Below are 14384 nucleotides of genomic sequence, written 5' to 3' on the forward strand. Positions count from 1 at the left end.
TCAACTTCATTTAACAGACTACTGCAAAAGTGGCAGTTAGAGGGATGAGATAAACCATTTACAACTGACAGGAGTGCTTAAAATGATCAGCTTTTATTTATGTAAAAACCTTTATCCCAAAAAGAATTTTTTTTTACTGTAACTGCCTAAAACGTGTTAGCTGGAGTTCAGTTTCAATTTGTCAGTCAAGTTCATTTAAATCTACTAGTCTTTGTAATTCTACCCTCCCCGAGACTGAGAATGCTGGCTATGTTGCCCCTCCATCCAGAACAGAGACACCCTATGACAAGAAATGTGTTACTGGACAGATCACTGATCTAAAAAATAAAGAACAAAAAACTAAAATCAGAAAACAAATGCAGCCACCACATTTCAAGTGATCCTGAAGCTTTTTTCCTCTAAAATAAAAAAAGGCAGTTATAATTATCTGCTGTGTAATGATGTATTGCACAATGAAGTCTCCTTCTTCTGAGGGCCCCCAGTGCGGGCATGCTCTTGAGCAGAGCTGTGTGCATCCATAGACACACACACAGTGCAGGTAAGCCACACCCCTGCTCCTTTCTCACAGGCATTTGACAGCAGCAGGATCTTATTGCAGCCACTGCTTCCTGTGTCCCCTGTGAGACCAGGAAGTGGAGGTGTGGTGGTACAGCCGGGATGGAGCCAGGTAAGTGTTTAGGGCCCAGGGGGATCTAGAACAGGTAGTGCAGCGTTTTTTACCTTAACTACTTCCTGCCCGCACTATACCCGAAAGAGGGCAACAGTGCGGGCTTAGTTTGTCGGTAGGGCGTCAATGGATGTCCTCCTGTGATCACACTGCCTGCGGCACCTGTGACGCGTGGACGGTGCACTCTGTGATCGCCATGTCCTTCGGACTCAGCTGGTTCACATCTCCAACGCAAAATGCCGAACGCCGAACGAACGCCGAACGCCTGAATTTCAAACAAGTCACGGACCCTTTTTTAACGCGCGAATCGGGCGGCTTGGGCATTTTCCATTGGAACCAATGACCATTACAAGACCGCGGTAAAAAACGCCGCAATTTTTCGCGGCAAATCGTGGTAAAAAACGCTGCAAATCGCCTACGCTTAAGTGTGAATGCAGCCTAAAACAGAATTAAGCCCTCCTATCCTTTACAGCCAAGGAAGCTGTTTCTATTTGAATTGCAACTGATATGGTGCTGCACATGTGCAGACATCCCAAGTCTCCCGTGAGTCGTGGGAATCTCCCGCATTTGACTGCGGGCTCCCGGACACCTACGAGCACCGGGTGATGTCCCAGCTCTGTCCCGCTCCCTCCCCTAGCCACAGACAGAAGACAGAGCAGCCTGAGCGGCCAAATGGAGTAAGGGCTTCTCTGTCTTCTGTCTGTGTCTATTGGAGGGAGCGGGACAGAGCCAGGAGCGCTGAAGCTGGTGGACACTGAGGCTGCACTGGTGTACACTGATGAGGTGGCACTGAAGGACACTGATGGGCTGCACTGGTAGGCACTGATGAGGTGGCACTGATGGACACTGATAGGTTGCACTGATGGAGACTGATGGGCTGCACTGATGGGGTGGCACTGATGGGCTGCACTGATGGGCTGCACTGGTGGGGACTGATGCGGTGGTACTGATGGACACTGATGGGTTGCACCGGTGGGCTGCACTGATGGACACTGATGGGCTGCACTGATGGGCTGCACTGATGGACAGTGATAAGGTGGCACTGATGGACACCGATGGGCTGCATTGGTGGGCACTGATGAGGTGGCACTTATGGACACTGATATATTACACTGGTCGGCACTGATGAGGTGACACTGAAGGATACTGATTGAGACTGATAGGCTGCACTGGTGAGGTGGCACTGATTGGCTGCACTGGTGGTCACTGAGGAGGTAGCACTGATGTGCACTGATAGGCTGCACTGATAAACGCTGATAAGGTGGCACTGAAGGACATGGATTGACACTGATAGGCTGCACTGATGGACACTGATGAGGTGGCACTGAAGAACACTGATTGAGACTGATAGGCTTTACTGATGGACACCGACTGATAGGCTGCACTGGTGAGCACTGATGAGGTGGCACAAATGGACACTGATAGCCACTGATAGACTGCACTGATGGACACTGATAGGCTGCACTGGTGGGCACTGATTAGGTGGCATGGATAGACACTGATAGGCTGCACTGATGGACACTGATAGGCTGCACTGATGGGCACTGATGAGGTGGCACTGGAGGACATGGATTGACACTGATAGGCTGCACTGATGGACACTGATAGGCTGTACTGATGAGGTGGCACTGAAGGACGATGATTGACACTTATAGGCTGCATTCATGGACACTGACGAGGTGGCACGAATGGACACTAATGTTCACTGATAGGCTGCACTGATGGACACTGATAGGCTGCACTGGTGGGCACTGATTAGGTGGCTTGGATAGACACTGATAGGCTGCACTGATGGACACTGATAGGCTGCACTGATGGGCACTTATTAGGTGGCACTGGAGGACACGGATTGACACTGATAGGCTGCACTGATGGACACTGATAGGCTGCACGGATGAGGTGGCACTGAAGGACGATGATTGACACTTATAGGCTGCACTCATGGACACTGACGAGTTGGCACGAATGGACACTAATGTTCACTGATAGGCTGCACTGATGGACACTGATAGACTGCACTGGTGGGCACTGATGAGGTGGCACTGAAGGACACTGATAGGCTGCACTGGTGGGCACTGATGAGGTGGCACTGAAGGACACTGATTGACACTGATTTTTGAAACAGATGGGTTTAGTTCCGCTTTATGATTTACTGCTGGGGCTTTGTTCTTCAGCAAAATGACAACCTCTAGCAAGAAGAACCATGACTATGGTATACCAGAATTCACCCTGACCGCTAAAGCCCCTTTACAGTTAATACCCCCACTTAACCTTTAATAAATAATGAGACCACTACTTAGTGTTGGAGTAAAAACTGGCCGTAGCAGCCTCCTTTATTTTAAATACTCTTTAAATAATCATAAATAACCAATAACAAAAACCAATAACACATAGAGAAAAAACACTTATTTCCTGAGATAATAACCTCTCTAACATGGTGCTGGACTTTGCAGGACCCATTAACCCTTAACTCGTTAACCTTTAAACTTTGTAACTATGTAACACTTTTTTGGCACTGCGGTGTCCTAACCTCTGGTCATAGGCCTCAAGCCGAAGCTGGCTCAAAGACGACCATTGACCGCAGTGCCCCCATTCACCAACCTTCCAGCTACATTAGTAGACTGGGAACTAGAAACCCCTTCAGAAACCATCCACCACTGGGTACTGGTGTCCATCTTTGGGGTAATATCTTCTCCTGCAAAGTCCAAAAACACCCGCCACCAGCACCCAAAGGTAACCCCTTACCTATGGGAGCACCTCCACACCCTCATCGCTTGCTGTACCCCCTCCTCTAAACGCAACACCCACATATCAATCCCCACGTCCGTGAGGTGAACACCATCACTCCTGAGGTATCTCCATGTGTCCACTTCCAATTCGGGGTGCCGAACCACTAGCCCCCCGTTCCTGAGCACAAACCGCCCCACATTTCTGTTTATCTTCCTGCGCGCCCGATTCACCCCCTCTACCGACCTGGCCATCCTCCATGTTGACCTGGCCACCATGTCTGACCACACCACTATCGTATCCGGAAAGGACATCCGGATCCGCTGAAAGTCAAATTTAATGTCCCGTGCTATCTCCATCATCGATCTCACTCCAAGATCATTCCCCCCGGCGTGAATAACCAGAACCTCCGGTGGCCTGTCCAGCTGTGCAAATTTGTGCACCTCCGGCACCACCTTGCTCCATAACATCCCGGGGACCCCCAACCACCTTACACTCGCCTCCTGTCTCGATATTCCCAGCTGGCGACCGGTCGGGCGATCATCCGCCCGTCTGGCCCCCCCGAACCACATAGGAGTGGCCCATTATCCAGACCAAAAGCGGTCCAGTACCTGAAAAACAGTAAACAAAAAAAAAAAAACACGTCACCAACATACCCACATAGAGATAACCCGCTTTTGAGTAATCCCTGTCACCCCCCTTTGCCCCGTAACTCAAAACCCCACTCCCCAGACCTTCAACCCAAACTAGCCACCAGCTGCGGCCTAACATATAATTGAAACCGCCTGGATTCCCAACGCCCTATCCTCTTTATTGCCTCTTCACCCAGTCCATTCCTTGCCGCTTCCGTAGCTGCCCCGATCCTAAAGGAATGAGCCGAGAACTCCTTTGCCACCAGGCCCAATGCCCCCAGACACTTCCTAAACACTGCCACAAACTGATATCGTGACATCGGGGACCCATTTTCGTGTACCAAAAAGGCGCCCCCCACCCCCGGACGTATGTCCAGGTAGTCCCTTACCAGCCCGACCGGGCACAACTCCGACCCTTCAATTGGGAACACATGAACCGCCCTTCCCTTGCCACTCTGATCCGTTTTGGACCTTCTGAGCCACAACGTGACCCCCTCCGGGGTCCAACCGACATCCGCAACTCCCATGCCCCCCTGGACCAATTTCGACGGGCTCACCAGCTCGCCCACCCTAAAGGCCCCAAAAAATGCCAGCGCGAATGCCGCGCGGAACAATGTAACTTCAAACCTGGATGAACATATCGCCCCCACTTTAGCCAGGATTCCTCTCAAAACTTCGAAAGACACCGGGCGGCGAGCGTCAGGTCGCCGCCCCTGTTTCCTGTACCCTTTCAGAGCTTGTCGCACCCAGAAGTCCTTTGTAAGATCCGGCCACCCTTGCCATTTGAACAGAAATGCCAACCCGGCCAATTTCTTATCCAACGCCGACGGCGACACTCCCGCTTCCATGTTTCTAGACAAAAAATACAGAACCAGTGTCCTCACCTCCGGTCCCGAAAGGTGAACCTCCGATTCCCTCACCAAATCGCTCCACTCCGACCATACCTTCTCATAGGCCGCCCAAGTACCCGCACTCAACGATTTCCTAATCCAGGTGGAGATTGTTCCAATGGAATCTGCCACAGCCACTCCGGACAAGGGACCCCCCGTTCCTCTGCCTCCGGCACCAGCTCCCGGAACCTGTCCCACTGAAACCGAGACAAAGCGTCAGCCACGACATTGTCCACACCCGGTAAGTGCACCGCATACACAAACACATTCAGCTGCATACAGCGCAGCACCAAGTGTCTCAGGAGACGAATCACTGAGGGAGAAGATGCGGTAACTCGATTGATCACCTGCACGACCCCCAAGTTATCCCCATGGAAGCGCACCTTCCGATCCCGGAAAGACGTGCCCCATAACTCAACCGCCAGCACCACTGGAAACAGCTCCAGCAGCACCAAATTCTTTGTAAAGCCCGCAGTCACCCAAGACTGCGGCCAAGAGCCAGCGCTCCACTGACCCTGAAAGAAGGCCCCAAAGCCCGCACCCCCGGCCGCATCTGTATACAGCTCCAGGTCAAAATTGCTGACCGGGCCGGACATCCACAAGGCCCTGCCGTTAAAACCCTCTAGAAAAAAGTGCCCTACCCGCAGGTCCTCCCTATGCTCCTTCACGAGCCGCACATAGTGATTGGGCAACCTAACACCCGCAGTGCTAGCCGACAGCCGACGACAAAAAACCCTCCCCATCGGGATAATCCTGCAGGCAAAATTCAGCTTACCCAACAACGACTGCAAAGCCCGCAGCTGCACCTTATGCACTCCAATCATACCCCTGACCTCCGCCTTGAGGCCTTCTAGCTTATCCTGCGGCAAACGACATTCCATCTTCTCGGCGTCTATGACTATGCCCAGGAATTGAATGACAGACCTAGGACCTTCCGTCTTTTCGGGCGCCAAAGGCACCCCAAAACGTTCCGCTATGTGTTCTAGCGTAGATAACAAAACTGCACAAATCCGTGACCCCCCCGGTCCAATGCAGAGAAAGTCATCTAGATAGTGGATGACTGAATTCACTCCCACAACGTCTCGCACCACCCATTCCAAAAAGGAACTGAATTGTTCGAACAACGCACAGGATACCGAGCAGCCCATGGGCAGACATTTGTCCACATAGAACTCCCCTCCCCAGTGACACCCCAACAGTCTGAAGCTGTCCGGGTGCACCGGCAACAGCCGGAAGGCCGCCTCGATGTCCGACTTGGCCATCAACGCCCCCCGACCGTATTTCTTGACCCATCCCACCGCCGCGTCAAACGATGTGTAGCACACCGAACAATCGCCCGCATCAATCGCATCATTTACCGACCCCCCTTTCGGAAATGAGAGGTGGTGAATGAGTCTGAACTTGTTTGGTTCCTTCTTCGGTACCACCCCCAACGGTGATACCACCAGACCCTCCAAAGGGGGGGGATTCAAACGGGCCCCCCATGCGGCCTAGCCCCACTTCCTTCCGTAATTTCTCAGAAACCACTTCGGGGTGTTGGAGAGCCGAACGCAAATTCTTGGACAGCGGCGGAACCACCGTCAAGCTACAAGGAATACGGAACCCCACAGTAAAACCTTCCTCCAGGAGCTGAGCCGCCGCTCTGTCCGGATACCTACCGAGAAACGGCAGCATCCTTCTCACCATCACCGGGGTGCTCCCTCTTACCTGAAGAATCCCCGGGACGTCCCTTGCCCTGCTTGAAGCAGCGGGAAGAGGGGTGATTACCCCCACACCCGGAGCACTCATGCTTGTATCGGCACGACCCCCCAAACTTGCAGCTACCCTCGTTGAACTGCCAACAAACCCCTTTTTTCTTTCCGGCCGACTGTCCCAGGGAAGAGGCTCCGCCGGCCCCCCCCTGAAAAAAACGGCGCCGACGTCCTCGGAGCCGTCATAAGCCGCATCCAAAGGCTAATGTCCTTGGCGTCCCAACGAATTTCCGGCCTGATCGCCCGACGTTGCCTGAACTGTTCGTCATATCTAATCCAACCTGTGCCCCCATAGCACCTGTAGGCCTCACTGATCGCCTCCTGGTAACTGAAGAGCGCCGAGCAGTGCTCGGGGTTCTTCTCGCCAATCACACTGGCCAAAATGGAATACGCCTGCGACCAGTTTGCAAACGTGCGAGGTATTAGCCTGTACCTCCTCTTCTCCTCATCTTCCTTCTTAGAATCCTCTGGTTTTACCCTGTCCAAATTGAATTTTTCCAGCGGTAACAGCGCGAATATCTCCACGTACTCGCTCTTCCAGATCTTTTCCCGTACCTCCTGTTTCAGATGCGACCCCAGCGGCGCATCGTAACAGGTGTAAACCTGTCCCCTAGCCTCATCCGCTAGCCGTACTAAATCCCGTTTTTTTGAAGCGGCCCCCGCCGACTCGGCGGTAACCTCCGGCTGCACTGATGCCCCGGCCCCCAAGCCGCCCCCACTTGCCTCCTTTCCAGCTACCACCAACGGCGTAGTGGCAGCCGCCACCGCCGCCGCGGCCACCCCCGTAGCTCCCCCGACCGGCCCCCAAGCCGCCGCCGGGCTTGCGGGAGGTCTGTCCCCCCCTTTTAGCTGACTGACCAGAGCCTCTAACCCTGACAAAAACCTTTGCAAACCCACATCACCTCCAGCAATACCCACCTGTGCATCCGTAACCTGGGACGCCGGTGCAACAACCACATTCCTCTCAACCACATCAACACATTGCCTATTAGAAACATCAGTGTAAAATGACTTACCGGGCTGCGTGGAAGCAATCCCATCAGCCGACCGTCTCGAATCCCTCGTTGCTGGTATCGTCCTGGGCAAGACCTCGTCCTCAGATCCCGACCGCTCTCCCTCCGACCGATCCTCCTCCTCCGATGATGACCCACCGGGCGGCTCGGTCCCGGAGGCCGAAGGCCCAGGGCCGGATTCACTCCCCCTGCGGGCCCTGGACCCGTGCGGCGATTTTGCCGAAGCTTTCCTGCTTGGCGTAACCCTGTTGCTGCCGACGCGCTCCACCTCCTGCAAGTGGCTAGCCGAGGAAGCTGGGGGGCTAGCCACCGTGGCCTGCGATCCCACTCGCCGAGACCCCACCACCGGGCCCGTCACTGCCTGATCCACACGCCGGGCGGGCAAGGCCGCCGCATCTGAGCCCCCTGGCCGTCCCCCCCTTGCACCCACGCTACTCCTGGTGCCCCCGGCTGGGCCTTCCGACACAATAGCCGCCGCCCGCTTCGCGGGGGGGCCCGAAGGGGCCCTGCTATGTCCACTATCCCCCCTCTGCCGTCCCGGGGATATACTGGGCGAATACCGGCGGGGGGGGCGGGACGAGCGCGTCCGCGAGGCCCCCCGGCCCTGTGTGACTAGGCCCCGACGACGCTGCTCCCATGCCTGTGTGATCAGGCCCCGATGCGACCTGAATTGTGTCCCCGTGTGCCCGCACTGCTCCCCGGACCGACCGTTCAGGCCCCGACTCCGCCAGCACCACACCTGTGTGCTCCGGCCCCGATGCTGCCTGTCCGGTCTGGACGCGGCTAGGCCCCGACGCCATGCGCCCCATGTCCCCTCCATCCTGCGATAAAAGCGCCCCCAACTGCCTCTGCAGCCAGTCCTCACCCCGGATAGCCGCCTCCGCCCTCAATCTCCCGAATAAATCCTCGATCGCAGCCATCGCCGTGACAATTTGGGACAAGCGAAATCCCTGCAGGCTGAGCAGACACAGCAGGCACTTCACTCCCCCACGCTGCCTCTGCCCGGGAAACTGAGAGTAAGAGATATCTGTGATCTCTCCTCCCCTGCTCTGCTCCTCCCCCCACAGCTACTAGGGTTTCTGTTAACCCTGTCATGGCCGGCCCTACACTGACTTCCAGTTGCTCCGGGCCTCACTGGAGCAATGCTGGAGGCAAATGAAAGTGCACATTCATTTTGGTGGCATAAATAATTATTAATGTGGAATGTATGTTTCTTGCTAAAGGGTTGTTATGGGTAAAGTTCCACTTTAATGCAGAGAATAGAGTGACAGTATAAGTAGGTGTCAGTGTGTATTGCAGTAATGCATGCTACTGCAGTAAGTGTGAAGCCGACACAATTGCCTGCATATCACTTGTCACATTGCTGAAAATCAGGAAGGCGTACTCCGCACTGACCTGCACGAAGGACTGGACTATATCCTTGAAATTGATCTGCAGGATGTTTCCCAATAGAGGGAGAGGGGTCGGACCGGGTGGCAGTGCAGATTGCCTGTTCCTTCTCACCCAGACTGTCACCAGGAAAGTCACAAAGAAGATGAGGATCAACGTCCCAATTCCTGAAAGCTCCATGCCTGGATTGTCACTGCCGCATATGTCCTGGAGGGAACCCTGACACTTAGTGCAGACTTCAGCTTGTAAACAGAAACGTTGCTCGTCTGCCCACGTTCCTAAATAACAATACTTGTCCTGTGCTGCCGCTTGAGCAATCCCCTCCCCCCTTTCCGAGGATCTGGCAGCTCACCAGCTCTGGTTGTATAAGCATGGAGGAGCTCATTACATAATATGCAATACATGCAATCACTGGCGTAGGAAGGGGGGGGGCAGGGGGTGCTGTTGCACCGGGCGAACCATTTAGGGGGGCGACTTTCCGTGCCTCCTCCTAATTTTAATTTCCCGTGTCACCGCGACGCGGATGTTCCGAGCGGCCAGCGGCCACCATGTGTAATGTCCAGCCGCCAGCGCCCTGTGATTGGGCATATGGGGGTCATGTGAGGAGTGGGGCTGGAAGTCCCGCCTCCGCACATGACCGCCATACGCCCAATCACAGAGCGCCGGGAAACTCTGAACATGGCGGCGGGAGACGGCAGGTGCTGAAAGTGTGAGCCGCCGTCTTCCCCTCCGCTCTGGTGCTCTGCGGTACGGCGCTGTCTGTGTGGAGGGAGCGCATGGAGCGGGCTGCGCGTGGATGGCGCTGGCGGCCGGCGGGGGAGAGAGTCGGGACTCAGTCTGAAGCAATTCTGTCAGACAGAGAGGTAAGGAGGACTCTGAGGAGGATGGATTTTCACCAAGCTGGGGGAGGGGGGGGGGTTTGCGAGTATTGCAGGACTTCTACTGTCATGGTCAGTGTCATCATGGTCAGTGTCATCATGGTCAGTATGGTCAGTGTCATGGTCAGTGTCATCATGGTCAGTATGGTCAGTGTCATGGTCAGTGTCATCATGGTCAGTGTCATCATGGTCAGTGTCATCATGGTCAGTATGGTCAGTGTCATGGTCAGTGTCATCATGGTCAGTATGGTCAGTGTCATGGTCAGTGTCATGGTCAGTGTCATCATGGTCAGTGTCAGTATGGTCAGTGTCATCATGGTCAGTGTCATCATGGTCAGTGTCAGTATGGTCAGTGTCATCATGGTCAGTGTCATCATGGTCAGTATGGTCAGTGTCATCATGGTCAGTGTCATCATGGTCAGTGTCATGGTCAGTGTCATGGTCAGTGTCATCATGGTCAGTATGGTCAGTGTCATGGTCAGTGTCATCATGGTCAGTGTCATCATGGTCAGTATGGTCAGTGTCATGGTCAGTGTCATCATGGTCAGTGTCATCATGGTCAGTGTCAGTATGGTCAGCGTCATCATGGTCAGTGTCATCATGGTCAGTATGGTCAGTGTCATCATGGTCAGTGTCATCATGGTCAGTGTCATGGTCAGTGTCATGGTCAGTGTCATCATGGTCAGTATGGTCAGTGTCATGGTCAGTGTCATCATGGTCAGTGTCATCATGGTCAGTATGGTCAGTGTCATGGTCAGTGTCATCATGGTCAGTGTCATCATGGTCAGTGTCAGTATGGTCAGCGTCATCATGGTCAGTGTCATCATGGTCAGTGTCATCATGGTCAGTGTCATGGTCATGGTCAGTGTCATGGTCATGGTCAGTGTCATGGTCATGGTCATGGTCAGTGTCATGATCAGTGTCATGGTCATGGTCAGTGTCATGGTCATGGTCAGTGTCATCATGGTCAGTGTCATCATGGTCAGTGTCATGGTCATGGTCAGTGTCATCATGGTCAGTGTCATGGTCATGGTCAGTGTCATCATGGTCAGTGTCATGGTCATGGTCAGTGTCATCATGGTCAGTGTCAAGGTCAGTGTCATTGTAGGTGTCTGGTCAGTGCAGGTGTTGGGGGTCAGTACCATTACCGGTTGAACTTTCACATATACACGATCGGCGGCTCTATAGCCTGCCAATTGTGTATATGTGCTGGCTGCGTGCCCCCCTACCCCCCTCCAGTACTGCCGCCGCCCCCCCTCCTGACCCCTCACCTTCAATCCCGGGATCCGCTGCCCCATCTGCGGCCCGGGACCGGCTCGGGAGGGTGTCAGGAGGTAAGATGGGAGGGAGACCAGCATCTTCCTCCTTGCTGATCTCCCTCCAGGCTGTGAATGCAGAAGTGATGTGTATTACATCTGCATTCACCTGTCAGTCATCTGGCTGCTATAGCCAGAGAGAAGAAGCAGATCTGTGCTTCATCAGCTTCTTTTGGGGTCCCCAGGTGACATTAGGGGTCCTAGAGACCCCTAATGTCTCCATAAAGAGGACCTGTCAGTGTACCTGTGCTATTATATAGGGGGATTTTTATCCCCCTATGTAATAGCAATGACATAAAGTGTAAAAAAACATAAAAAGAGGGAAAAAAATAAGTAACTATAAAAAAAAGTGGATGTTTATATAGGGGGGGGGGGGGCGAATTTTTTTTTTTGCCCCGGGCGCCCATAACTCTGGTTACGCCACTGCATGCAATCATCAGCAAGAGGGAGCAAGAGGGTTGATTTGCTAAAACTGGAGAAAGAAAAATCTGGTGCAGCTGTGTATGGGAGCCAATCCTCTTCTAACTTCAGCGTGTTCAATTAAAGTGTAACTCCACTTTTGTTGAGAAAAAAACATTTCCCTCTGGGTGATCTCTGTACATTGCAAGGATTATAACAACTTGTGTTGCAGATTCCTACCTTTTGTTATTCTGAAGAAATCCCTGTGTGTATGTCTGTGGTCCTGGGCACAGTGGGTCTAATGGGAGGGGTTTCATAATTATCAGTCAGCTGTGTAGCTGCAGAACACTAATGAGGAAATCTGCTGGGCCTGCATCCCTTTAGACGTGTTCCTATTGGAAATATCTCTTTTAAAAATTAAATTTTTGTTGCAAAGGATGCCTGAAATCTGACTTATATCTTAGGCAGACTTCTGGGAAAATCAGTAAGCCAATCACATGTAGCACTACCCCCGGGTGGATGCGCGTACCCTGAAGGTGGGTACCGCACCTGGAACGGGGACCCCGCTGGAAAAAAGCACACCGAACACCTGACCTCCCTCACAGATATACCCTCTCCCAGCATGCCCAGCAAGGGAAAACGTCCTCTGATTGGCTGCTGGGAGAAGATCTGCTCCGCCAGAACCCCTCTGGCGCCAACTGCTGACCAAAGGTGGCATTGCACTCCCTGACCACAGATTGACCCAGTGGACTTCTGAAACAACAGAGGTCCCAAATTTAAACAAACACTTAGAAGGGAGCAAAGTAATCTCCCTTCTTCACTAAATTTAAACGTAGTGCCCATGCTGAAAGCAAGAGGGCGCTACAATACCATACAGTACTATGCCAGTATATGTGTAAAGGAAAACTGTTACCTGGTTGCTGGTTTCCTGCTCCACACATGCAACAGACAAAGTCTCACACAAGAGATAGCTTAACCAAGGATGAGTAGTTTACTTGGTGAAGAAAATAAACAAAGGTTATACAGGTAACATTTGACTTCAAACAGAGCCCTGTAAGATAGGGTGACCAGCAGGGCTGGTGCAAGGATTTTTGACACCCTAGGCGAAACCTCATTTTGCCGCCCCCCACTTTGGCTCTGCCCCTGACTCCACCCCCTTTGAACTTGTAACACATGTGACTTGACACATACACTGACCTACCTGACAAGGGCTGGTGCTAGACTATTTTGTGCCCTAGGCAAGACCCAGCTAATTGGGGAGGAGGGGAGAGGGGGGCTAAGAGAGAGGGCGGCTGAAAGAGAGGGAGGCTGTGAGAAAAGAGGGTTTGAGAGAGTAGGGGCTGAAAGAGGGAGGGCTGGCTAAGAATGGAGGGAAGGCTAAGAGAGGGGGCTGAGAGAGATGGGGACTGACAGAGGGGGGCTGGGAGAGGGAAGTAGGAGGGAGGGCTCAGAGAGAGAGGTGTAGGAGGGAGGGCTCAGCGAGAGATAGCGAGAGAGGTAGAAGGGAGGGCTCAGAGAGAGAGAGAGAGAGGTAGGAGAGAGGACTGAGAGAGGTAGGGAGGGCTGAGAGAGAGACAGGGATAGGGATAGGAGGGAGGGCCGAGAGAGAGAGGGCTGAGAGAGAGAGGTAGGAGGGAGGGCTGAGAGAGAGAGAGGGAGGTAGGAGGGAGGGCTGAGAGAGAGAGAAAGAGAGGGGCTGAAAGAGAGAGGTAGGAGGGCTGAGAGAGAGAGGTAGGAGGGAGGGCTGAGAGAGGTAGGGAGGGCTGAGAGAGAGACAGGGATAGGGATAGGAGGGAGGGCCGAGAGAGAGAGGGCTGAGAGAGAGAGGTAGGAGGGAGGGCTGAGAGAGAGAGAGGGAGGTAGGAGGGAGGGCTGAGAGAGAGAGAAAGAGAGGGGCTGAAAGAGAGAGGTAGGAGGGCTGAGAGAGAGAGGTAGGAGGGAGGGCTGAGAGAGGTAGGGAGGGCTGAGAGAGAGACAGGGATAGGGATAGGAGGGAGGGCCGAGAGAGAGAGGGCTGAGAGAGAGAGGTAGGAGGGAGGGCTGAGAGAGAGAGAGGGAGGTAGGAGGGAGGGCTAAGAGAGAGAGGGGGCTGAGAGAGAGAGAAAGAGAGGGGCTGAAAGAGAGAGGTAGGAGGGCTGAGAGAGAGAGGTAGGAGGGAGGGCTGAGAGAGGTAGGGAGGGCTGAGAGAGAGACGGGGATAGGGATAGGAGGGAGGGCCGAGAGAGAGAGGGCTGAGAGAGAGAGGTAGGAGGGAGGGCTGAGAGGGAGAGAGGGAGGTAGGAGGGAGGGCTAAGAGAGAGAGGGGGCTGAGAGAGAGAGAAAGAGAGGGGCTGAAAGAGAGAGGTAGGAGGGCTGAGAGAGAGAGGTAGGAGGGAGGGCTGAGAGAGAGAGAAAGGGGGCTGAAAGAGAGAGGTAGGAGGGAGGGCTGAGAGAGAGAGAGGTAGGAGAGAGGGCTGAGAGAGGTGTAGGAGGGAGGGCTGAGAGAGAGAGAGAGGTAGGAGGGAGGGCTGAGAGAGGGGGAGCCAAGAGATAGAAAGAGAGGGGGCCGAGAGAGGGGGGGCCAAGAGAGAGAGGGGGCCGAGAGAGAGGGGGTGTTAGGTGAGTGGGGTCTGAGAGAGGGAGGGCTAAGAATGGAGGGGGGGCCAAGAGAGGGGGGCTGAAAAAGAAGGGAGGGGGCTTAGAGAGAGGGAGGGGGCTTAGAGAGAGGGAGGGCTAAGAATGG

General features: G+C 53.9%; 1 protein-coding gene across 1 annotated transcript in view; it reads right to left on the minus strand.

The window, feature by feature from the left end:
- Positions 1-9395, minus strand: part of LOC120913334 (cytochrome P450 2C23-like) — a 45631-nt gene extending 36236 nt beyond the window's left edge. Inside the window, exon 1 of the mRNA XM_040323204.1 lies at positions 9076-9395. Coding sequence (XP_040179138.1) covers positions 9076-9249 — 174 coding nt within the window. The 5' untranslated portion in view covers positions 9250-9395. The remainder of the gene's footprint in view (positions 1-9075) is intronic.
- Between the last annotated feature and the right edge of the window lie 4989 nt (positions 9396-14384).

The sequence above is a fragment of the Rana temporaria genome, chromosome 9 (assembly GCF_905171775.1).
Source record: "Rana temporaria chromosome 9, aRanTem1.1, whole genome shotgun sequence".
Taxonomy (NCBI): Eukaryota; Metazoa; Chordata; class Amphibia; order Anura; family Ranidae; genus Rana; species Rana temporaria.